This window comes from Meleagris gallopavo, chromosome 3 (genome assembly GCF_905368555.1).
Source record: "Meleagris gallopavo chromosome 3, MGAL_WU_HG_1.1, whole genome shotgun sequence".
Lineage (NCBI taxonomy): Eukaryota > Metazoa > Chordata > Aves > Galliformes > Phasianidae > Meleagris > Meleagris gallopavo.
Genome location: NC_139406.1, coordinates 56,074,672 through 56,100,279, shown reverse-complemented (window position 1 = coordinate 56,100,279; position 25,608 = coordinate 56,074,672). Strand labels below are relative to the sequence as shown.

At 35.7% G+C, this 25,608-nt stretch overlaps 1 protein-coding gene across 12 annotated transcripts in view; it reads right to left on the bottom strand.

Annotated features, from left to right (window-relative positions):
* RP1 (RP1 axonemal microtubule associated) overlaps positions 1 to 25,608 on the bottom strand; it is a 204,985-nt gene that overhangs the window by 129,112 nt on the left and 50,265 nt on the right. For all 12 annotated transcript variants that reach the window (XM_085221109.1, XM_085221110.1, XM_085221106.1 and 9 more), the window contains 13 exons: positions 25,443 to 25,575; positions 20,605 to 20,753; positions 19,890 to 19,968; positions 18,036 to 18,111; positions 16,617 to 16,693; positions 16,483 to 16,514; positions 16,217 to 16,346; positions 13,390 to 13,493; positions 10,787 to 10,960; positions 9,963 to 10,175; positions 8,027 to 8,204; positions 6,258 to 6,389; positions 1,647 to 1,849 (listed from right to left, as the gene is read on the bottom strand). In XM_085221109.1, the coding sequence (XP_085077235.1) occupies positions 1,647 to 1,849; positions 6,258 to 6,389; positions 8,027 to 8,204; positions 9,963 to 10,175; positions 10,787 to 10,960; positions 13,390 to 13,493; positions 16,217 to 16,346; positions 16,483 to 16,514; positions 16,617 to 16,693; positions 18,036 to 18,111; positions 19,890 to 19,968; positions 20,605 to 20,753; positions 25,443 to 25,575 (1,680 nt within the window). The remainder of the gene's footprint in view (positions 1 to 1,646; positions 1,850 to 6,257; positions 6,390 to 8,026; positions 8,205 to 9,962; positions 10,176 to 10,786; positions 10,961 to 13,389; positions 13,494 to 16,216; positions 16,347 to 16,482; positions 16,515 to 16,616; positions 16,694 to 18,035; positions 18,112 to 19,889; positions 19,969 to 20,604; positions 20,754 to 25,442; positions 25,576 to 25,608) is intronic.

Below are 25,608 nucleotides of genomic sequence, written 5' to 3'. Positions count from 1 at the left end.
ATATACTTTGCTCTCATGGTTTCTACCTTTTCTAGTGAATCTTTTATTAGCCTTTCTGATTAATGGCTGTCTGATTATTTTAAGTATATTACAAAACATAAATGTACAAGATGAGTAAGGTAGGAAAGGCCATGTATGAATGGCTTTCACCTTTCCAGATAATTTTTGAACTTTTCATAGACATGCATACTGCTGATAAAGTAAAAGGTTAAAGAAAAGTAAATCCAAACTGCCTGACCATCACAGGCTGTTTTGCTCCATGAACTGCTGGTCAGAGCTGTGATTGAATTTATTTCTTTAAAAATAAAATTTAATACAGTCTGATGTAGAAAATAGCAGTGAAAACATACCAAGATCAAAGATGCAAAAGGTAAAAAGAAGATGTACTTTTAAAAGTCTTGTAATCCTATCCTCATTTCAAGACATACCTTGCTAAACAAGTACAGGATAAAGTTTAAATGAAAAAAAAAAAAAAAAAGAAAGAAAGAAAAAGCTCTTACTCAGAGAGTTTCTTCGCCTATTTCACACTAAAGATTGAAAAGCACTTTGGTGATATTTGTTGTTTTTTGTCTGAAAGCAATACTGTCAGCATGATGTAAAAGAATCATAGTAGTAGCCCCAGGTGCTGATAGACCCTGCATGCTCGCAATATTGTTACATAGAGCACAGAGCTATAAGGGGCAATATTCATTTTAGAAAAAAGAAACTTGTCCATCTCTTCGGAACATACAGATTAACATCGCAAGCATGTCATTATTCAATGCTGCTTATGAATTATTCACTAATTAAAAGAACAGGATTCCCCATGGATCAGAATATACAGACAACATGCTTAACCAAGTGCAATGCTCAGTTTTTTTTACCTTCCTATGTGTCTATGTCACATTCAAGAAGATTATTATTAATATTGTTGACAGAATTAGTTTTGATTTGTGCCAAGACCACATTGGAAGAATTGACGAGTACAGAAATAAATGTGAAAAGTACAACTTCTGCTTCAGTTATCTGAAGACAGCAGTGTATCACATACATCTCAGACACAAAGATTTCAGCAAAACAGAAATATTAGCTCCTTCAATAATTTACTCTCAGACCGTCTAGAAATAATCTTGCCACAGTGAAAGTGGGATTCTTCTTAAATAATATAGTGAAACTCTGTGTTTTAATGACCATGATAATATTTCAGTTATTGGTCTCTTAGCAATAAAACTTCTGGTATTCCAGGTATTTATTATATGGTGGCTGAAAAATGTCTCAGTTATCAACTTGAACTGAACCAGTTACATGATAATCACTTTAAAGTATGCCATGAAGACTGTGCACAAGAGCATTTCATTACTAAAGATACCTGAATTATATACAAGCCTTGCATTATACGTGATTTGTTTTGGAGTGGACAGTTTCTAAAGCTAGTTTCAAATCAGTGGTCTTAGAGAAATAAATGTCTGAGAGAGGAAATTGAAAGAAAGAATGGCTCTTCCACTGCTAACTATTTGCACTAAGCTGATTTAATGCAGAATACACAGAGATTAGAGAGATTTGTTTTATGTGTAAACAGAAGGGAAAACTATTTTTTCTTTTCACATGACAGGATAATCTTTGGAAAGAAACACAGTAAAATAATGTTCTTAGCCTTCATTAACTACCTGAAATTCATCCTCTTGCCTAGGAAGGAAGAGCTGCTTTCTGTTCTCCTTGCCGAGAGTTATTGGTCCGTCTGCTCCTCCATCTCCATATATCCAGAGAGTGACATTTGCTCGAGCTCCTGCACTTCCTGTCAGCACTGACACTTTCCAGTCATCAGATGAAGGAAGGGAACACTCACCAACTTGGGGATTTCTCATTTCCTCTGTGAAATACAGAACATTAAGAGGGAGATGAAAATTGACATGAAATTGCCAGTCACTGTTGTAACATCAGCACATAACCTCAATAATTCTCAATGATCTCTAGAGGTCCCTTCCAATTCCTGCAATTCTGTGATTCTGGGATAAGGAGACCATAACAGAAGAGGGGACTGTATTTTTTCAGTGACAAATGAGGAAAACGTCTTGTTCAGATTAGCTACAAGATTCAACTAGAAAAGGAAAAAACCCTTCCCCAATCATACTTAAGCATCAAAGTGCCAGTGTTTAGGCTAAGGGACGATCTGTATGAATAAGATAACAGCAGTGCAGTACTACTTTATGAGAAAACTAAACAAAACAAAAAACGGAGTTTGCAAACATCAGGTGTCTGAAGCACTACTTTTCAGTAATGGCACAACCATAATTTCACCTCTATGCACTCCTCTCCATGAATCCTCCATGGAACAGAGAGGTCCTATCTCCCCCAGATTTACAATATGCTCAAACACAAAAGGCAGATTTAATCCCTCACTTTGCAAAGACAAAAAAAAAAAAAACAAACCACTGTGCCTATATACTGTGTCCTGCAAGAGTTCCTAAACGGTTCTTCAAAAAGCTGCAAATAGACTTGTTAATGTGTTAAATAAGAGGAACATTATCTGCACTGCAGATTAATGTTCTTTTCATAAAAACCTATAACTTTTTTAATTGGAAGGAACCCTTAAAGATCATTGGGTTCAACTCCTCACAATGAGCAGGGACACCTACTGCTACATCACGTTGCTAAGAGCCCCATCCAGCCTGACTTTGAGTGTCTCCAGAGACACATCTCTGGGCAGCCTGTGCCAGTGCCTCACCTTATTGTAAAGAAAAACTTCTTATACCTAGTCTAAATCACCCCTATTTTATTTTGAAACCAGAACAGTCCCTACTAAAGAGTCTGTCCCCTTCTTCTTATAACTCCCCTTTAGACACAAATGCCACTCCCACGTGTCCCTGGAGCCTTCCCTTCTACAGACAGAAAGGCTCAGCTCTTTCAGCCTTTTGTATCCCACAGCTCATTTCTCATCCATTAAGTTATATTTAATGAAGTACACTTTTAGAGGCCACAAGTTCCAGGTGCATAAAATCACTTAAAATATTGCTGAATTCATAAATTGACACTAATATTGATTTGTAAAGAATTCCTAATCTATGACAAGCACTACCCAAAATATATAAAACATCAATGTGTTATCAAAACTGATAACATCAATCTGAAATACAGCACCAATCTGGCTGCCGGGAAGAAAATTAATATCACTCTAGCCAAACTCAATATAAATACTAAAAAAAAAAATAAAAATCTATGACAAATTTGTAAAACTCACTGAGCTGTACCTTGTCATCAATTAAGTAAAAGTATGAATACAATGTAAAAAACGTAGCATGAATCCCTGGGACTTCCTTCTTACAAAACTTTTGTGACCAATGAATTCTTCATTTTCATCTTTCATTTTCAGTAAGTATAACTAAATAGTTGCTTCAACCCAGTAAGCTTTTTTGATAGTGTGACTTCTTAACATTCTTAGAGCAACATTATTTTCTCTAACCAGAACTAAGTAGTTCCTCACCTGTAACAAAACAGACTTACTTAAGCTATCTGACAACACATCCTACTTGTTTGGGTGACATGACCCACAAGCACTCACTAGCAAATGCATTAAAAGATCCAAGAAATGCACAGGTTTTAAGAAGTATGAGGAAATCTATGCTGCTCTTTATACTTAGTATAAGAATTCCCTTCTTGGGTTGTTGCTGCCCAAAACGCTTACTGCAAGCACAAAGTACTGCATCCTGAAAAAAAATTATAATGCACAAACAATTCACAGATTTTGAATGCTTTTTGCATCATAATTTACTGGCACTTCTTACAAATGGAAATCAGTCACACTGATTTGCTGCAGGCTAAAAATATTCCAATCTGAAAAGAGGATTTGATGGTTACTCTGGATTAGTCATGGGATTTTATACACTTCATGGCACCATGATGTAAATCCATTGCGAGAAAAATTCATTCTGATAGTCCTGCATGAAAATTTTGGAGAAGCCACAATCCTTCACACAGTTTCATAAAGATTATTTTGCTTTTTTATTTACTTATCTTAAATCTAAAGCAAAATGAGAGTAATTTGGTTCCCCAAACATCGTATGATTGAGTGACAATTTTGAAGTGAACCATCAGAAAAATTAATGTCTACAGCAGAAGCTTGTACAATAGACATGATGTATTTTATTGCACTCCTGTGTATCACCATTTCCAATGTAAACCTAAAGGAAATTAGATCAGATTTTACTTGTATCTTATTTAGCTTTATAAATAAAATGTGTTAAAAACTGATAGTAACTAATAATATGCCAGACATATGGGAAAGCCATGTGCAATGTATAGAAATTGTTTCTTGGAGATACAGTTTGTTAATACTGAACCACAACATTTTTCTCCATGTTACAAGCTAGCCTACTTCTTGGTAGCTAATGGCATCAATCTCCTCACTTTGACTTGTAGATGCAGATATGTTTTTGCCATTCAAATTTCAACATGACTTCAGAAACATAAGGAACAAACAAAGAAGAAATGCTCAGTACCATTTCATGCTTACTGATTGATACAGCAGTTGACACAAGTATGTGCTCTCAGTAAGTCTGTTGACTTTTGTTTTATTTTGTTTCTGATAATAGAAGATTTAAAAATCCTTGGTTTGAGATATTCTTGTCTTCTGATTCAGTTTCTTTATCCCTATTCATTCTATGATCCTCTAACTATATATATATTCCTTCCCTTCTAGCTCATGCAGAACATTCGACCTTAAGTCTATAACATGGTCTCATGTATTTTTGCTGACATATCTCTGACAGTCACTGTAATTCTCCATTCTGTGAGCTATTAAGTAGATATTGAAACCTGACATCACCTTCCGTAGCAGAAATGTCTCAAGGAACAAAGAACTCACATTGCAACAGAAATACCTACTGTTGCAGCAGTTTCCACAAGTGGGAGGCAGCCCTGCCCACATTATGGAGTTGGAACGGGGTCGGCTTTAATGACCCTTCCAATCCAAACCATTCTATGACTCTATGTTTCTGTTCTTCTATGATTAATTCCAAATCAATTATTATTTGTGAAATTAAGAACCAAAACATATATATTGGCTAGTAGATGCAGTAGACGGCTAATCTGTTTTGAGTTCAAATAGTAAGTCTACTGCTGTACTGTATTTTAATTCCAAACATCACCTTTTTTCTAATATTAACTCTGTTTAAAAAAAAGCAAGGGAGTATTTAATAAATATCCATTAAAAATAAAACTTTGAATATCAAAGATCAGATACCTTTTGAAGTAACCTAAGTGACAATCTCTTACTCAATATGAGTATTTTTTTTGAATGGCAGAGTACCTGATATTTCTGTTCCTTTTGTGTAAGGAAAGACCAGACATATGAATGTCAGAAACACTTAAAAGTGCTAATAGACCTACTTAACCAATTTTATGGAGGTACTATTTCTACAAAGGAATCATTTGTATCCAGTCCTAAAAACATCCTACTCCTTTGAAAACAGGCTTGATGGTTTGCAAGCTGTTGCCATGGCTTTTAAATGCATAGTATATCATGATACTTGCCAACAACCCACAACAATTTGGGAAGACTCTGTAACACAATAATATAACATGAGGACTGATAGATTTGAAGCAGAAAGTGAACATTTTAAGCTAAGAATCGAAACATTGTCAGAATAAATTAACGGTAATTAATAATAATCCACACCTATGCTTTGAATTCAAACAGAATGTTTTGTTCCAACTGAATTTAATTAAAATCCTTCCCAATATTTTACCCTATGAATGATTATCCCATTGGCATCTGTTTCACAAACAAACAAACTTGTTGGGAACACTTTGAAATTGCATTCTGAACAACATTAACTAACTATTCTTACCTGCTTAGCTACAGAGAAACCAAACTAATATTCAACACATTGAAACCTTACTCTTTCCCCCACTGAATTATAAAGCAGAAAATGTGAGAGAAATATTCCAGGACTTTCCAAAAGCTTTGGATTGGGCTCTTGGTGATATCAGCCTCTTAAATTCCACAGAAGCAATCCTTGCCATAGATGATTACATATTCAAAAAATACCAATGTGAAATTATTTAACAGATATATTATAATCACTGCCTAATCAATGAATCACCTTTCAATGCCCCTTTTAAATAACAAAGAATGAGTTTTATGTTGTATGGCTTTTTTAGATTTTGACCTATACGTACATACATACATTTTCCTTCCTGAGATAAGTAACTGCAAATATGCATGGAAGACAGACATACTTTAATGTTGTACCAGAATTGATTTGTTGACTGTTTCTTACCTGAGGGTGGAAAAACCAAAGGTCTTTGAGATGTTTGCCACTGGGCTTTTCTTGGTGGGCGCTCAGATTCTCTGAAGTCTTTCTTCTCTTGATTGGTTTCTGCAGGAGTTTCTGTGGGATTTTCCCAGCCAACTGGAACAATCAAATGTAAATTTCTGTAATTTCTGTCACTAGCCACAAATATTTTGCTACTTCTTTCTTTTCTTTTTTTTCCTCAGAAGTTTTCCATATGTCCATACATGACAAACACTAATACCAGACCGACTGATAATTCAACATGACGGACACCAAAATCTTTTCTCTATCTATCATAAAACTGCTAGTAATAGGCTTCTGTTGTTAGCAACATGTCACAAAAAGTAGAGAATAAATATGATGTACTAATAAATATCCATTTAGTGCTTTGAAAATCTAAGTTGCAGTTTAACATCAAGGCATGAATGAAATGACCTGCTCCAATGTGGTTTTCCACAAGATCAATTTCTTCATGGTATTTCCTTTCTTAAAGAGTAGGATTGCTGAAATGAAAACTGCTAGAGGCCATTTCTGATAAAATGAAATAGCAAACAGACAAATCTTTCTTGCTTTAATAGAAAATATTAACTACTGTTTTCTTCCTTTTACTGAGTAACAAGGACTCAGGAGAACTCCAGCCTGTAACAAGGTAACAGTTCACTTTACTTTAACAGCATCAGTAAGCCCTGCTTTTTTGAGAATTTCCATTGATGACCATGGTCTTCCAAAAGGTTGCAAGGAAAAAAGCTTTGCTTTAATCTATAAGGACACAGAGACTGAAATATTCTCAGCACCTTCCCGCAAGTCTGAAGTGAATGGTAACAATGCCATCACAGTGACTTTGAAAATACTTCTGTATGTCTTGGTGACACAATACATGAAACAGAATTAACAGGGTATATGTTTTCATATTTTCCTTTTGTTGTTTGAAGCCCTCGAGTTGAGGTTGTTCTTCATTTGTCTGACAAAAACCTGACAGAATTCTTAATTTTCAACTGATGGCCACTTTAGCATTGCCATTAGAAATTGCATTTCTTGTTCTCTGGTCTATGTCCTTCAGATAAGACTACAAATATAGTTTTATTTTCCATAATAATGATCCCAGCCAGCTGGCTCCAAATTGCTCACCAAATTAAAAACTTGATTCTCCAAAAAGAGATGAGACAAGCAAACAGTAATCCAAGGATTTCCAGCAAGATAACCACCACAGATAACCTCCACTGCCACCCCCTAAGTGAAGTCTGGGAAGGGGTGGACCCTGGCTCCACCCATTCCAGTCACTCAGGGGCACTGCATGCACCTGAGCTTCTCTGGGTTGTCACTGCCTTCCCACCAGGTGCTCAATCACTGGTTCAGGCCGTGACTTAGCATTTCTGCTACATACGCCCTCTCTAAATTTTAGAGCTTTCCCTCTAAAAATAGGAAAGCGTAGTGTACTTGAAAGCAAGATAGTATCTCCCCGGGTTCTAGAATCTGTAGCCAGAATGGGGAGTCAACTCCATGTCTATCCTGTCATCTGTTTTGATTCTCATGCTCCAAAATCTTCTGCACCCTTTATTTTTATTAAAGTAAATAAATAGAGCAAAATTAACTAGCAGCCCAGGACAAACTGTATGATAAAACTTCTCGTTTTTAAAATTACTAAAAACAACAATGCAAAAGCAAATAATCTATCTTACATGTTTTTGTTTTGAACTTTGTCTGTCAGAAACACTAATCACTTAGGCAAACAGCAATAGTAAGAAATCACATACATTTGATGACCTGTGGGTAGAAAAAAATGTTGCTCTCTCCAATGTTAATGACTGGCTTGGTCTGACCGTCTGGCAGGAGACCAACATATATCCCTTTGTTCCGCACTGATTCCAGACTTACAGATCCAGCTTCCCAATTCTTCTCAATTTTAAAGTGACAATATTCATCACCCGTGCCCTAAGAAATTAAAAACAGAAATCTGAAATCAGCGATTGCACTGATGTATCTAGGTAAGCTGAATTTTTCTTAAGACTTATACATTACTATTCTCTAGTGACATTTCAAATTAACTTTAGGGTCTTGGTAATGTGCTACATTATTACCCACATCTTGGTTCTGTGTAGTCCTCCGTGACCAGAAAGGCCAATCAATAACATAAGCAAATGAGAAAGAGTAAAAATATTCTGAATCATGTTAGGGTTTAGGCAAAGTCCAGGATATATTCAGAGGTATTCCCCATTTAGTAAGCCTTTAGAAGGCTAAGGAATGTGAAAACATTTTTTGTCTTCATTTCACAACACGTATAGCATCAATTTCAATGTCCTAGTCAACCAAAACCTCAGTGTAGTACTCCAATGATCTGGCCCTCTAACAGTGATAAGTGAATACGTTTGTGGATTTAAAAGCACTATGCACATGAACTCAGTAGCCACTGTAACAAACTGCATTTGGTTCAATTAGTTTTCATAATACGACTACTTCCTTGTGGCCAGTAACCAGAAACAGGTTACAAAAATCCCAGTTTAACATGTCTCAGAAAGAAGAGCACCCTGTCATATGTTGTAATTTTAAATACCTTAAAATACAGTAACTTCTCAAAATAAGCATCCAGACTACATGAGATTCCTTTCCATGCAGTGGTGAGGGCGCTGCTAAAAAAGCAAGTCATTGCAAGAAAGTCTGCATTCAAACAGTGGATCCATTTATTTTATTTTATTTTTTTATCTCTGATCAGAGTATATTGATAGCAAGGGCAAAACTGTTGAGGATCTCAGTTCTGATTCTATTTCATACACAACTGAGTTAAACTCCCAAGTAAAAACCATGAGTAGATCTGTGAATTTTAGTTCATTTTAATAGAACTACATTGCAAAAGTCAATTCAGCATGAAATTCCTTACATTTAATTATTCATTAGTCCTTTTTATCATCAATCTATTTAGATTTAATACCAGTTTAAATCCCTGAACGTTTGTATTCTGTCACTTTCCAAACAATTATATCAGTTCTTATCAGCAAACTGACAAAGAATTAGCAAACAACAAGTTTAATGAACAAATAATAATGTTTGTAATGTTTATTTCTCTCTCTCTTTTTTTTTTTTTTTTTTTTTTCCCCTCTCAGGTGTAAAAATGCATTGCTTAAATTCCAATCAGGTGAAGAAGAATATGGGTCTAAGAATCAGAATATTTCAGCCATATTCTCCAAAAAAATTTTTTTTCCTACATATAAAGGCTGCTCATAAATGATGAAGTATTTTAGAAAGAAACTCTGCATGGCTGGTTGATAAAGAAAAAAATCATGTTCCTCATTTTGGACAAAATAGAATTCAGTAAAAGATGGGATGCCAACATGGCTCCAACATCTTCTGAAACAAGTGCATACCAGTAGAACTATAGTTGTTTAAAATCTCAAATTAATGCAACAGAAACTTGACACAGAATCATCTCACAAATAAATTTTAACCATATACATGTGATTATTTTTTAAAATATTGAGTATATTTTTATAATTAAGTGCCAAATAGGCATGACAGCTTGTCCTGCCATATTCCCCTGTCTTTCCTTGACAAATGAAAGAAATGTTCTGAAAAACCTTAAATCCAGACAATGCTTTCATCAAATTTTTATCCAAGCAATACAAAGAAGATTTTCTCCTGTCACTGACAATCTACTCAAATTATCTACAGATGAAAATACAAACAAGAAGTGCTTACTGTTCCATTACACTGGCCATCTTTGATCTTCAGGTACATTCCTGGGTTTCTCACACTCTCAAACATGCAGACTCCAGAGCCAGTTTTATGCACCCTCCAGTAGGATTCCTGTTGCTGCTGTCCTGCTCCACTACAGACCCCATCAGATCTGAGAGTCAGAGCCTGGCAGCGATTTGTGTTGAGCAGAATGATGGCACCATGGTGAAATACACCCTTCAAATAAAGATAGCAAGTCCTTTGTCAATAGTGCAGCTTTCCTCCACGATAATCTTTGATATTGATACTGTTCATACTGGCTTATTTTAAGTACTTACATATTTCCCATGCATAAATGAATTTCCAAAGTAATTAAAGTATGCACCCAGCTGCCTTCTTTGCAGACACCAACCTGAACAGCGGACACTTCTCACTATTCTGCATCTTCCCTACTCTTTATCACTCAGTAGCATAGAGCAACATTCAGAGCTCATGCAGTGTGGCAAGCTAAGGAACTTGTTTTCCTTTAAAATTGAATAGCTTCCCAAGCAGCCATCTTGTATGTACCCACACTCCGATTTTTTGAAGGTTTAGTAAACATTTTAGAGAGATATTTATTTCTCTAAATTGAAGCCCTTCTTATTTGCATATATCAGCTACATTATCACCATCGTTTGCCCAAGAAGGGCAGAAAATGAAAATTTCAATCTATTAATTTGTGGCTTTGCTCCATCTGGTGGAGGAGGATCATTCTTTCAGTTTACACCTCTCAGATCCTATAAGATATGACCTACTTCATAATAGTAAATTTTAGAAAAGTCTACTTAATTTATCTCCCCAAACCTTACCTTGACATGCACTACAAATTCCTTGGAAATTCCAGCATATCCTGTTTTTTCATCAGCTACTTTGCCTTGAAGATTGAACATTACAGTGTGACCTGGGTTCCTTGCTGACTCAAGAATGGCACAACCATTTGGTTGAAGGTGAATGCAAAGCTCACAGCAAGACTTGTCTTTGCTCTAACATTGACAAAGTAGGAATAATAAATTATATTAACTGTTAGACATAGCAAAATCCAAAGCAGAGAGTATCATGACATGGTTTCCGTACTGTTTGATTTTCTATGACACTACCAGTCTAGAAGGAAAATTTCTCCATATTTTCCAGATTTGCAGTCTTAATACTGAAGTTCTAAAATGTTGTATTTCTAAGCACAGAAACAGTTCATCTTAAAATGAAACAAATGTGAGAATAACCTGAAAGATACCAGAGATACCTCAACTGCAGAGAGAGTCGAGTCACAGCTGACAAACCTGGCAAAGGAGGATGGAATTTAAAACTGACATAGATCAAAAATGAACTTTTTGCTACTCTAATTTGCATGATGGTGGCAAATAGTGATTGTCCTCGGTAGTTTATACTCGTCTCACAGAAAACAAAGACTCAGGTTTTATACGAAAGTATAAAGCATCTCAATATTCATGGCTGTCTATTCAGATTTGAAGACTGTCTGTACTTCACTGTATGAAAGACAACATACAAAACACGTGTTTAAACAACAACTCCATCATCATTCATATATTTAAGAAAACTATTTTTTTAATAAATGTAAAAGTGATAGTAATCAGCTCAAACTCTTCAAACTTAAAAGTCCTCTGGCTTACATAATCTCACATTTTTTCAAACATCAGAACATAATGGGTGACAAATGGATATACTCTTTCTTATCAGTACATTCCCTGACAAGAGGTAATGGCTTAAAACTCACAGAAGATAGGTTTAGATTAGACCTTAGGAAGGAACTGTTCACCAAGAGAGGCCCCTAGGACAGAGAAACTGTAGTGCCTCATCCCTGGAGGCATTCAAGGCCACACTGGATGGGGCCCTGGGCAGCTTAGCCAGTGGGGGCAGCCCTGCCCACGGCAGGTGTGAGTGGAATTAGATGATCAAAGTCACTTCCATCCCAAATAATTTTATGGTTCTCTATGACTCTCTGATTCAATATTACTGAAATCAATAATCAAAGAATCACACTTTCTAAAACAAAAACAAAAGCAAACAAAAAAAAAAATCATTTGCAAGGCGTTTCCTTCTGAAAAAAAAACTTCATGCTCAAAAAACCTGCCTATCAACTTCAATCTACTTTCAAAAGTAAAGGACAAACTGGCTGGATTTTTGAAGTGATTGTTAAAGAATTGAGCTAGCTTGCCCCTCAAAAATGTAATTAAATGTGTATTTTAAGGTCAACTGTAATTTTTGTATTGACGTTTTGCTTTACATTTACCTGCTGGCATTTCAAGGACCTCAAAAGTTTTCACATAACAACAGTTCTCATATTATCTGAGAAGACAAGAATCATGCAAGACTGAAAACGAGAATATAGAGATCCAGATTTTCATTAGGCTGCTCAAAGTCATAAAATACTCATTAGCAGAGAGAGAGACAGAGAAAGAGAAAGAGAGAAAGAGAGAAAAAGAGAAAGAGAGAAAGAGAGAAAAAGAGAAAGAGAGAAAGAGAGAAAAAGAGAAAGAGAGAAAGATAAAGAGAGAAAGAGAGAAAGAGAGAAAAGGCTTAAATTTAAGTGTCCAATTAATACTCTCTTTGTAGTAAGGTATACTGTAATATGACAGACTGCAAGGTGTTCCCTGTATGGAATTACAGTAATGAACATGAGTGCTAGAAAGTCCTGCAAGGAGGTCTGACAGTTTGCCTGGCAGGCTGATGCTCCCATTGGGAGATCTAGCTCTACTGAGAGTACTTGATTCCCTCTAATACTAATTCACATAATGTAAGAAAAGAACAGGACCAGGTTTGCCTATGAGATTATTCCCTGAATAAATAATAAAAAAAAAAATCAACACCTTCTTTCTTCAATAGAAAAAAAGTTTCATCAGAAAGTACTAAATTCTACAGCTTACTTGCATGCTCCAAGTGCTGAGAAAGAAAGACAATAGTATGACTATGAAGATGGGAAGAAGCAGTATGGATCAAAATAAATATGGAATTCTCCAGCTGATTTACGACAGGCAGGTTCATAAAAAGACAAACAACAACAACAGCAACAACAACAAAACACAATGCCAATTAAAATTAGTATTAGAATTGATTCTTATCCAAAAAGAGGTAATGTTAGGATATTCCAGGTATCTCAGCAGTATATAGTAAACTGATATAAACTGGCATGGAATGATTCTTTATTCCTGCACTAAGTTATGTATGCTATTAAAAATTCTACCAAGAAGTAAAAAGTAAACTGTGAGAAAAGAGACAAGGCCCTATAGCTAAATTTGCCTATCTAATGACAATTTCTTGGGTTCAGTTCTGCACTTTGTAGATCGTTAACTGCCTAAAAGTCTGATTATGTATTAGGCAGAATAAAAGCAGTACTGTTTTTAATCAGACAATGAAATGTTATTATGAAGCGGAAACCAGAAGTAGTATTTCCTACCTTTCCAGTTGCATAGCCATTGACAAGAGCGAGAGCAAGATGTGGTATCTGATGACTTCTGAATATGGAAATATTTCCTTTCTTGACAATTACATTGAAAAGTCCTTAGAGTTAAATGAAAGAAAAAAATAAAAGACATTGGAGCATGAAAGTATATTATTTCATATTTTCATTTATTTACAACCAATCGTGTATCATTTTCAATTGTATTAATAGTTTGACCTTGCTGATCAATTAATCCCCCTCCTCATTCCTTTAGGAGAGGGTGCCTTGAGACAACTATCTAATTTTCTGCCTTGAGGAAAAAGTTCTAGAAGTTAATGACAAAGAAAAAATGTCTCTTGGTGAGCATACGTGCTTTAAAAAATCTGTAAAAAGAAGTTGAGGTCTATGATGTAATGAACCAGACTATAGCAATGAATGACTTGGTAAATAACAAATCATGCAAGTAACATGAAGCTCTTAGGTAGGAGAGCAGAATTTTTTTTTCTATGTATTCATACTAGATTTTTTAAAGTAAACCTTGCAGAATAGCTCATGGCTTTGAAAATTTCAAATCTGATACCCTAATCAGTATTCCAAAGAATTACCTTATAGCTAAGAAATACTGATGAAAGATAAAGCTGTTCCAGTTTTAGTGCTCCCAGCAGCAACAGATGATTTTTTTAAATTGATGTACCACGACATTATGCTGCCCAATCTGCACACTGCAGCTGTCTCTGGAGGACCCCTGTGGTACCCATGACATAAGATTTTCAGGTTCTCATCAGGATAATTGGGATTATATAGTCAATGATCACTGTGCCCTAGGAATGATGTCACAAATTATATGACATAGGTGGGTTTTCCAGCCCCTGGGGCAAGAGATGGAGGACACATAACAATCACAAATGAGCTCTCCACTTTACAATAGAGATAAAGCTTCCTGAGAAATTAAAAAACACTAGACCAGATCTCCACCTACGAAATTTTCCATCAATGCTTTTTATGCTATTATATTATACTTCTTTAGATGTGCTAAAGACAAGTAAGCAGTCCTACCAGTATCTGAAACACATTTTTTTTTATTTGAAAAGAGAAGTAGATAGCTTAGATTGGAAGACTTTACTCCAAAGCATACAAAAAGAAGCAGGGATTCTAAATGAAAATTTCAACAACAGTTCCCAAGACAGCATTTATGGATTTCTGTTGCACATGACCAATCTAGCCACTCTGTTGCCTACTGCGCATTTAAGTAACTCAAATAAATCTGAAAGAAATTGTCAGAGAAAGATCTTATTCTGGAGGAAGAAGGCTGACATGATAAGTGCTTGTATTCATTTTGTACTAGTGTTGATACTGTACTCTGAACTATAAAAATGGGAACATACGGTGACAGTGTCTGCTCTTCTGACTTCCTGTCTAGATAATTTGATAGTTTAGATAGATAGATACCAGTTTGGTTTTGATCTAATTGTCTTTCTAATATATTTAATTATATCAATTATACTGATGATATTTGACAGTTGCGTAACAGATTTGATATTTGCAAAGTTTTACACACACTGATGTATATCCAGCAGGTGAAACTGTACTAGAACAGTATGGAATGCAATAAAAATCTCACACATTTATGTCTGAAAATGCAGGCATAATGAAACAATAATTTATAGAAGGGGATGAAACAGTCTGGAGTACAAACTTGAACTCCTCACATTAGGAGACTGTGAACTCTGTGGCATTCTGTGAAATCAAATCTGGCACAACACATCACTTGAAGACATAGCATTAAAAAACAACAAAGGAGAATTAGAAAGATTACAAATTCCTACGAGCAGACAGTATGGTCTATCACCAGATAACCCCCACTTTGTGATCCTAAATGGAGCTTCTAAAAGAAAGGACACTCCTCCTTTCTTTTGCCAGTATTTTCAAGTATTTCAGACATTCTCTAATCCTAAAGGTTTAGAGAGAAGATTTGAGTTAGTCAGTGTTTGAATCACCGGTGTTTGAACTAAAGGACCAAAACTGCTAACAAAAGGAGTTTTGCTATAAGATAGTAAAAGCCACTTCCAATGTAGCTTTTTTGAAGTGCTTCTATAGGTTATGTTAAAGAGTATTCCCCTACTCTCCATGTAATCTTTGGTGTGTCCTGCAGGATTCTGTTCTACCCCTTACAAAAAGATGTATGTAATGTCCCTAGGAAGTTGTGAGAAAGGCTGAACAACTCCATCAGTACAAAGATCAAAAAAATGTGCCTAATATGACACTAGCTCTAATAAATTTTAGTAACATGTAAGGTAGAAACCGATAAAGAGGAGGAACAGGAAGAGTGCCATTACAACTGATGACAAGGATGGAAACAAAAGGATATGTGTGTGTGTATATGTACATATATGCATATGTGCATATGTGTACATACGTGCATGTGTGTGTATATATATACACATAATACACACTTATATAAATACACGTAATATACATACACTCACATATATACACCCTGTACAAATACAATATACCTAGAAAGTTGAACTTGTAAATAGATCCATCCAAGCTAACAACAGATTATGCGTGTCTCTGCCTGACATTTTATGGGATTACTCAAACTGCAGATGACTAGAAGTTTATATTTTGTAAGGGACAGACAATGGCAAGACAAGATATCAGATTATTTCATGCTTTATATTAAAGCAAAGCATATTATTTGTGTCTTAGAGTATATGTAAAAATTTTCTTCCTTAGAACATTGTATTATACTGACAGGAATCACAACATGAGACATAGTGAAATATGACGTCCTCTTTTCCTTATCTTTATGCATACACCCACATGAAAAATACTTTACCGTATTTATTCTTCTTGTCACCAAGAGCATCAACGCTGCTGTCTGGATAGAGGCATATGAAACCATGGGTGAGCCTGTTGTAAAGCTGAAGTGTATTGCCTTTCTGAAATTTCCACTTTTCAGCAGCCCACTGGTTTTATAAACAACAAGCAGAAAAGACTTATGAGAAGATGATATACAAGTTTGACATACTTGAGAACAACTGATATAGCTTCACCCAAAGTACAGTTAGAATTCTCTAAATAAAAATAAAAGTAATTCCTTACAGTTTCTTCTCTCTTCAGCTCCAGCTCTTTCCCTATATAGATAAAAAGCATATGATTAATTTACAAAGCATCCTCATTCCATTTGACACAGTTGTTGTGAGCCTGGATCCTCCTCCCCACCGATTTTCACTTACTTCCTGGAAATGTGCTGGCATCTGTCACAGTCAGACCTCTCGCAATATTGCCGTCATCCTGCCCATTGTCCAGCCATCTGAAAAACAGAACACTTTTCAGTAATGTAACTATAACAGGCAACTTTTACAATACTGTATACATGGTATTTGAATATTGATACTGAATTTTGTTGTTGTTGGTTTATTTCTTTTTTGATTAAACAGAAAGAGATAGAAGGGCGTAAGGCGGTTACTACAGATTAGAGATGTCATATTGATCTCACCAATAATTAAACTTGCAGTGATCAAAATGCTTGCTCGTCCTCTCTGTAAGAAGGCTAAAGAAGGATGCGAATTGTTACATGTTCCACACACAGACAACACCCTTATCACATCTGAACCATGCTATTGTACTAACTTCACATCCTCTTACATAACTCTAACTCCATTTGAGCCTGAAGGATTCACACACTATAGGAGCAGCATCAGCAAGAATGGCATCAGACTCTAACAATAACTAGCACATACTCTGTATTTTTCTGCCTGAAATGAGTTTGAACTCTCTCTAAATTATGTATGAAACTAGCATTATAGATCTCCTCATAGCAGTTCATCTCATCTACAATACAGAATAAAAATTAGGTCAGGCAAAGATGAAGTGCTGTGTCTGATAGGCAGAAAGCCCGTACTCACACATAAATCAGTTTCAGTGTGTACATCATTCACTCTGAGCTGTCTCAGGCAGTTATTTATTCACTTGGAGAAGTGAGAAAAAAAATAGAATTGAAGGTGCAACTGGCAAGCTGTAGCTAGACTCACACATGACTGGACTGTGCCATTCTTAGTATTTGTGCTTTATCATTTATAATTATTCCATAAGGTGTTGGGACTTTACCAGGAGCACATAAAATTAGAAATAAGCTAGCTACAGAGCAGAAGATTCAGAGCAGAAGTATCTGCAGAGCAAAAGGTAGGGAAGGTAGGATTGCTTCAAGTTATATTGCAACCCAAGACTGCAAGGTGAATAAGAAAAAGAGGTGTGGTATGATAGTTACTTTTGTGATAGCCATTCCACAAGATCTCCAAGTTCATCAAACCCCAGGTAAGCCTCTGTGCTGAGAAAGCTTTCCACCTCACAGTGCAGAAGAATGCATCCACAGGTGTAAGATCCAAAGTACTCAATACAAAGAAAATGCCAAAAAAGCATCTCTTAGATAGTTCACTAGGTAAAAGAGTGAAATGTTCCAAGGCAGAATTTTTTATTGCTTTTTCATTAACTATAACACACCAGAAGTTTGGGACAGGTGCAACTCAGAGAGCTATGAGAAGAACCTAATAATTTCAGTTCATTTTTTTAGGAAAAGTGTTTCATCTGACAGCGCATCTAAGAAGAAAATCTATGGGCAATTAGAAACATATCAAAAATCAAATACCACTAACCTGTGGCAAAGAAAAGTATAATCCAGATCTGTTACAGGATCCTTGATTACAACTTTGTCCAGATACCATCCATTTCCTTAGGTTTAAAGAAAAAAATAAAAAGTTAATTCATGAAAAGCAGATTTGGTGGAATCTTATTTCCTATGACTTTCTCCCTTCACAGATTGGGAGTTAGGAAAAATTTCTTTTCCAAAAGAGTGGTCGGGTGCTGGAATGAGCTGCCCAGAGAGTCACGATCTATGGAGGTGTTCAAGAAATATTTAGATGCTGTACCAAGTGACATGGTGCAGTAGGGAAGTACTGTTAATAGGTGGACAGTTGGACTTCGAGGCTTTTTCCAACTTTGTTAATTCTATGATTGATTGATTCTATGATTGATTCTACTGAAACTGAAAAATCTGCAGCTCCATTGCTATAGTCATGGCCGCACTTACAGGGAGAACTAAAGATCTTACATGCTATACCGTAGAACTTGGAGGTGGGCCAGCAAATCTGATAGCTCTCTACCTGGCTATTGTGGCTCTAAGATCACATCTCCCCTCATTTACTCATTGTATTAAACTATTTTGTTTTACTGATTGAAATATCACCAAGATTAGATGGCAGCTTATCACAATACCAGCATTTCATGTGCCTTTTAAATAATAAATTCTAGAATTAGTAGCTTAGAATTAGCTTCATGAGAAGCCTCAGTTTGCCCAAATTTTCAAAAGCATCATTCAAATGAGCCCAGAACAAAGGGGATGGTAGGTTGGATCCTTAAAGTAGAAGGTTGATAATCAAAGGCAGATTTTCACTGAAAAATTCATACTACATGGCACTGGGGGTGAAGAATAAAAGCAAGATCTTCTTCATGTGAAGATTTTCCTCAAAGCTGTTTTCTTTTCTAGATATATGTAATCTTATGAAAAAGAACTCCCGAGAATCTCTAGGGATGACTATTTTCTAATAGTCATCTTATTCAAAAGGAAACCCTTATTCATTAATTGCACTCTATATCAATTAGCAGCCACAAAAAGTGACAAAGCAAGTAAACAAAATCTGCAACAACTCTTCATCTGGAAGTAGGGCAGCAAAGAGTACTGCTAAGAGAAAACCTTGTCTTTATTTCTTCATTCTCAGAGGTATCTGAGCACCGCCTCTGATTACAGGTACCCAGCTATGGGCACTCACGGAAAAAGACTACAAAACAATGTGATATTTCTGTAACAAATGGAGGAAAAAGCTTAGATGTTCTATCTGTAAATATGGGAAGAGTAGAGCATGACTGTGCATAAGAGAGAAAGTCAGGTAGAGAACTATCCTACAACATATTTTACATTGCCTCCCTGATAAGTGGCTCAAAAAACGTGCTGTGTTGTACAATATTTAGGTACAACACTTTACAAAACAAATCTTGTGACTGCAAGCAGCTTGATTTTTATTATTATTATTCTTATTAACTGTTTGTCCAATGACCAGATACTATAATCAAAATCTCCAATTGCATCTTTAGGATATAACTGGTAATGCTAAAACAATACTAGGCTATTTTATTATAACTTCGATTGTATGAGATACGTTCAGTGTCTTATGCAGACACTCCTCCTCTTTACATTTTTTGATGAAGATTAGTCAAAAATTGCAAAAGCAGTTGCTGATGGTATACTTAACATAATACATGACAGAATACTGAAAGTGAAAACAAAATATCTGATATTCATATAATAAGGTCACTTGAAAAATTCCACTAGAAATCTTTGTCTCTCACTTCTAGAACATTGTCCATGCATTCTATTTTATATATATTGTTTCAATGAAAAGGTGAATAACTTCACAGATAGTATTCAGAGACTAAGCAGAGATAATTCTGACCTGATCCAAGACCATTGTGTCCTATAACGATCTTATACAAATGGCCAAGGTGCACAGCTTCCACAAGAAAGATGTCAGTCTGTAATCAATCAACACATTTTCAGTAAGATCTGAAAAGCAAAACACTCTTCAGCCACAGAACCCAATGTCCTACTTAAGCCCAGAAAACTCTTCATTCAAAGACACCCTTTGAAATATCAGTTAATGACAATTTCAGAATAAATCAGGGACAGTTTTCCTGAAACAAAATAAGTCTCATCACTTTGTTAATGGGAGCATTCCACTCAGACGAATGGGATGAGAGTCAGAATAAAAACCTGTTCAAAGCTTGATTTGGAATAAATTTTTACAAACCACAGTAGATTTCAACACTAGGAATGCAGACATAAAATCTAAAGTTTAATTTTCTCTTAATTTGTTAAATCAACTCAAATTGAATTACTTGACAATCCTTGAGGTCCCTTCCAACCCAAGCAATTCTATCATAAAGGAATTAAATATTAAATATGAAAGTGAACAGTTTACGTGTTTTATAAATGACAATTCTACTCATCTTTTAAAACCATTGATGTACCATTAGAAAGTAATCTTGGCTTAATTATGGAATTTTGAAGTAACATAGGAATGTAGTAATTATCTCCCATAACTGCAGCATTACTGACTACTGGAGAGGGAAAAGCCAGACAAACACATCAGAAAAAGCTCTTGTACTCACTTGTCCTTTCAAAAATTTCTTGGGTTTCTGTGACCTGAGCAGTCTTGATCCTGTGTCACCTTTTTCTCCATAGATAGAAATATACACATCAGCTTCAGTTCCAGCATTCCACAGATCTCCTGTTGTCACATGCACTTCATAGACAGTCACTGACAATAGAAGACGACAACTTTTCATATTACAAACATTATTATATTTAGAATAGCATCTAACTGCAAATGTGCCTGTAGACTCCAAATACATTTGTGTCAAGAGCAGTTAGTTTATAAAACCTCCAAAATCCTATTCAAGTAAAATAATGAAAAAAATGTATAACCTTGTTTGATGTTATATTTATGAGGGATTTTTGTTCGTTTGTTTGGATTTGTTGTTGCTTTTTTTTAAAATCCCAGAACGCAAAAAGAACTTCCAATACACAATAGTATGATTTTGTCCTGCTGCAGCATCTGAAATCTCCACCAAGCTGAAAAGTAAATAGCAAAAGCCCAAGATTAGGCTTACCATAACTAGTGGCATCAAACTATAGCAAGTGGCAGGATACATTAACATTTTGAATGCACTGGTTCAACAAACAAACAAAAATCCAGCACCAAAATTTTACTTTTCTCAGACCTCAGAATTCAGAAAGATGTACTGATTTAATAGTTTATGCGTCCTGCAAAAGGTTAATACAGACTTCCTCTATGACATTCCATACGGAAATTCTTTTAAGTCTGTAGATATGTGAGAGAAAAAAAAAATGGGATTAAGTTTATTAAAGAGGCTATTTAAAAGAAATAAATAACCCAAATACAAAAAGACAAAATAACATTTGAGTCTAAATCCCACAAATTTGGAATAAAGGCTATGACACATTAAAATATATATATAAATAGAAAGCAGTGATTTTTAGAATGTGGATATTAGAACTCCAGAAAACTTAAATAAAAGCATGTAATGATAAACAAACACAGGAAGGGCAAAGTTTTTGCCAACATATAGTGACAATATTAACTAGACCAAATGAGATACAGAGAATGAAATGAGGAAAGAAACTCATATTCTGGAACACAAGCTCTTCCTCCTGATATAGGTGCCCTTGTGCTATTTTGTCTTACAAGAAGAAAAATGTTCCTAGGCAATTGGATCCAGAACAACAACATCATTAACAGCACTCAATTATCAGTTCCCACTTCCAATATGTTAAGAAGTTTTCCTGCAATTTACCTGAAGGAGGTCACTCCCACATCTCATTCTGCTGATGGACCAACACCTTCTTTTAATAAGCAGTGGGCATTTATTCATAATCAGTCCTTATCTGCAATAATTTACAGCTTTTCCCTTAATGCTTGTTTTTGGTGTTCTTTCTTTTTTTTTATGACTATCTCACATTTATTCACATGGCACTTGTGCTTAGCTGACTACACAAGCTGACTTAAAATAATTCAGCCTTGATAAAGGTACCAATCTAGCTAAAACAGTAGACTCTCTCCACAGACGGTGTTTACGTGCCCACACAGAGCTGTGTGGTACAGAGTTAACTTGCTTCTAGTATCAGAACTAAATGCTTAGAAATACTCACAAGGTACCACTGCATTCCTTTGGAGTATTGTTCTACAGATATATAATATTAATAAACTCAGGGTAGAAGTTTAAAATAGCTAAAATAGCTAAATAAAAAAAAGCAAGGAATGTTCCTAATTTTTGGCACTCCTCTTTAGCTCTTATAAACCTGGGGAGAATCCCTGATTTTAATAAGCATTTTTAAGTATTCATAGTTCTTACATCCTAAGACGTAGATAGGCGACTCACCTTTCCTTTAGACATTTCACAGAACAAAGTGCAGAATGGAGATTAAGAAAAAGGAATTGTATTCTTTGCACATACTTTTGCCTATAAGTGCAAAAAATTAAATGCATAAAGATGGTAGTCTGAAATTTGAGAATTTCAGGAATAAGATTATTTGCAAAACTTGTTCTTTCCCCTACACCTAAGGAAAGACAGAACAAAGAGGTAGAATACTTTCCTCATTACAGATCAACTATTATCATTTGGACAAAAAACAACTTCATTTAGGCCACAGAAGCTTTTGACAGTCTTCAACAGCAGTCATGTACTATTTTTTTCCAGAGTACACCTGCCTCAAATGTTTGAGTATCAACAACTGTCACTTAATGTTGCCTTTTATCTTCATCTTTCACCATGTCATCACCCGATCTAATTACTTCTCCAAATTTTTCCTTGCAGTACCCACATGAACTTTATGGAGAAGCAGGAAAGAGAATTTGCTTCTCCAGATCAACAATCCTCCCCAGTCCTACAACTTCTTTAAATAATCCACTGTACAGTTTCTACTTCAAGAAAAGCAGAGGGTTGCCAGTCACCAAACACTGTAACTCTGATTTACCCTCTCAAGTAGTTCATACAATCAAAGGTTGTGTCATAAGTCATGAGCAGAAGGGAAAAAAAGTAGGATGGCAGAGGATAAAATGTCAAACAAATGGTGCTCAGTTGCTCAGAATTAGAGACGTGATGTCACTATGTAATATTTCTTAACAGCTTAATTCAGATGTTTTCTCTTTGAACACAAAACTCTGTTAAATCAGAAAGTGCTTCAGTCTCTTTTTATTCAGAAATCGGTTTTAAAGGGCCTCTCATCATCTCTTTCAGCCTGAATCCAGACCTATTCTCTTGTTCTGTTATCAAACTATCTTCTCTGAAGTTAAAAGCTGTTTTCTCTTTTCGCTGTCTTTTGCAGATATATAATATTGGCAAAAAGACACAGAAGCTGTCTTTCAATTACTAAGCTAGAGATGAAACTCTCTTGTCCAAAGCCTTCAGCATGACCCTTCTTATACTGAGAAAATACATGGTTCTTTTCTTCTTTTCCTGTGTGAGAGAAATTATTAACTGCAAAATGCAGATTGAGAGGATGGTTTAAGCATGCTGTTGTGCATTATAATGCATCAAGAGTACATGATAAAGAAACTCTTTCATTATATTTTTCTTTCAGAAACAAGGAACAACTTACTCAGAAAGTAGGATTCGAAAATTGTAAGATGGAAAAGGCCAAGGTTTCTGAGTATTAAGTAAGAGAACAGTGGGAAAGAACAAATATTGCACGTAGGGAAGCTGAGCATATTCAGTTTAACATTTTAATCGATGTCAATTAACATTTATTTAAAAGATTGGTGTTTTGTGTTGATTGATGCATTTGTATGTCCCTCTACAATATTAATATCAAAGTCTCCCAAAGAGATCAAATCTGAGGACAAAGGTTGACTGCATCAGAGGCTTTTCGTGCCCTCAAAGATATGAAAATCATAAGCACTCGGGATCAAAGATTAGCATGTTTAGGTCTGCCCAGCACCACTCTACAGTATTTCATGAAACATTTACAGCTGCTAACTAGATCACGGGGAGGGAATCTTTCCTTCTATTCTCTTTCTCTTGAAAACATATTAGTGAGGCACAGACCTTTTCTTCTGGTCTTCTTTCCAGGGTCTTAATCTCCATGATCAGCCATCACAAGTATAAGTAGAGCTCCAAGTCACCTAACTCTTTATTACTAGGGTTACTGTTGAGAGATATGTTTGCCAACATTCATCTGTCATTTCCTGAACTTCTGCCCCTCAATTTCATTTATAGCCTCTTCCTCTGTTCTGCAATCCAACAGCAATGGCTGCTCCATTTCAATTTTTCATGATCAATAAAAGGTACTGTAATATCACCAGAAACTGATATAGTATTAAACATTCTGGTAAGAAAAAAGGGAGGGGCAGAGGGAGGACAGAGGGAGGAGTTCCACAGTTTTTAGATAACTCTGAATGAGGGCTTCTCTCATCCAATAGTCCTTCAGATCTTCAGTTGATCTGATCTTTTGGGTAAGGGAGGAGTGGAGGGCCCAGAGCATGTCTCATGTGAATCTTTCTCAAGTGAAAGCTTCAGCACAAGTAATATCAATGATAGTATGAGTTTTCCATCTTCACACGCTATAAGATCGTAATCTGCCCTCACATTCTTGATCTCTCATCCATACCCTCATAGGATATACCAATCTTGTTCTTCTCTTGTACTTTCTTTAAGAAAGAGCAATGCCAGATGAAGCGATGGGAAGAGAAAGCACAGACTTCTTCTATACCCTTACCACCACTGAAGAAAAGAGAAAAAATAGAAAGAACCAGCATGGGTAACAGGGATTAGTGTGGTAAAACAGAGCATTCAAGCAGTGTAAATAGCAGCAATGCTGGATAATTTTGGTAGTGTTTGGCATCATCGACCTTCAGAATTATAGTACAGTCACGATGTTAGTAAATCACTGATGGAGTTTTTTCATATATAATTTTCTGGAATATTACTTTGTTCCAAACCCCAAAATTATAAATATTCTGGAAACCTGTCTCAGCTATTTTTACGAAAGAAAATAAAGCAGTATCTAAAATAGTCATAGTAGTGCTATAATTCTCAGTTGCTGAAAGTAGTCTTTGGCTTTACTCACAATGACCTCATGACAATTTTTTCTTTTGTTTACTGTTGTGGTTTTTTTTAAATAAAAATATAAACCAATAACTGTGAGATCTCTTTACTATTGCCTCTATTTTAAAGCACAGATGGTTAAAATCCTGTCAAATCAGGAATCTTTCTGAAGGATCTGTGAAATCAAAGCATTAAAGACTCTCCTAACTCTTCTCTGGTGATTCCTAACCTTTTATCTGACCGTGCCGAATAACCACAGGAAAACAGCACAGAAAACACGTGGCTGCAAAAAAAAGTGATAGAGGGACTGATGAAAAGAAATAACATAATCTCTAGCAGCATCTCCTTGCGGTCTGACTTAGCTGATGTGGTATTGTGCTTACCTGGAAGAACAGGCTGACCCTGATGTAATACAGGAAGCTCCATGGATATTTCTCCATCAGCCTGGTCCCAGGCAAGCCATCGATTTGCAGGGAAAGAAAACTGCTCCCCTGAGAAAAGATTCAGCAACTGCACCTAAAGCAGAAAAAGAAACTGCAATTTAAGTTA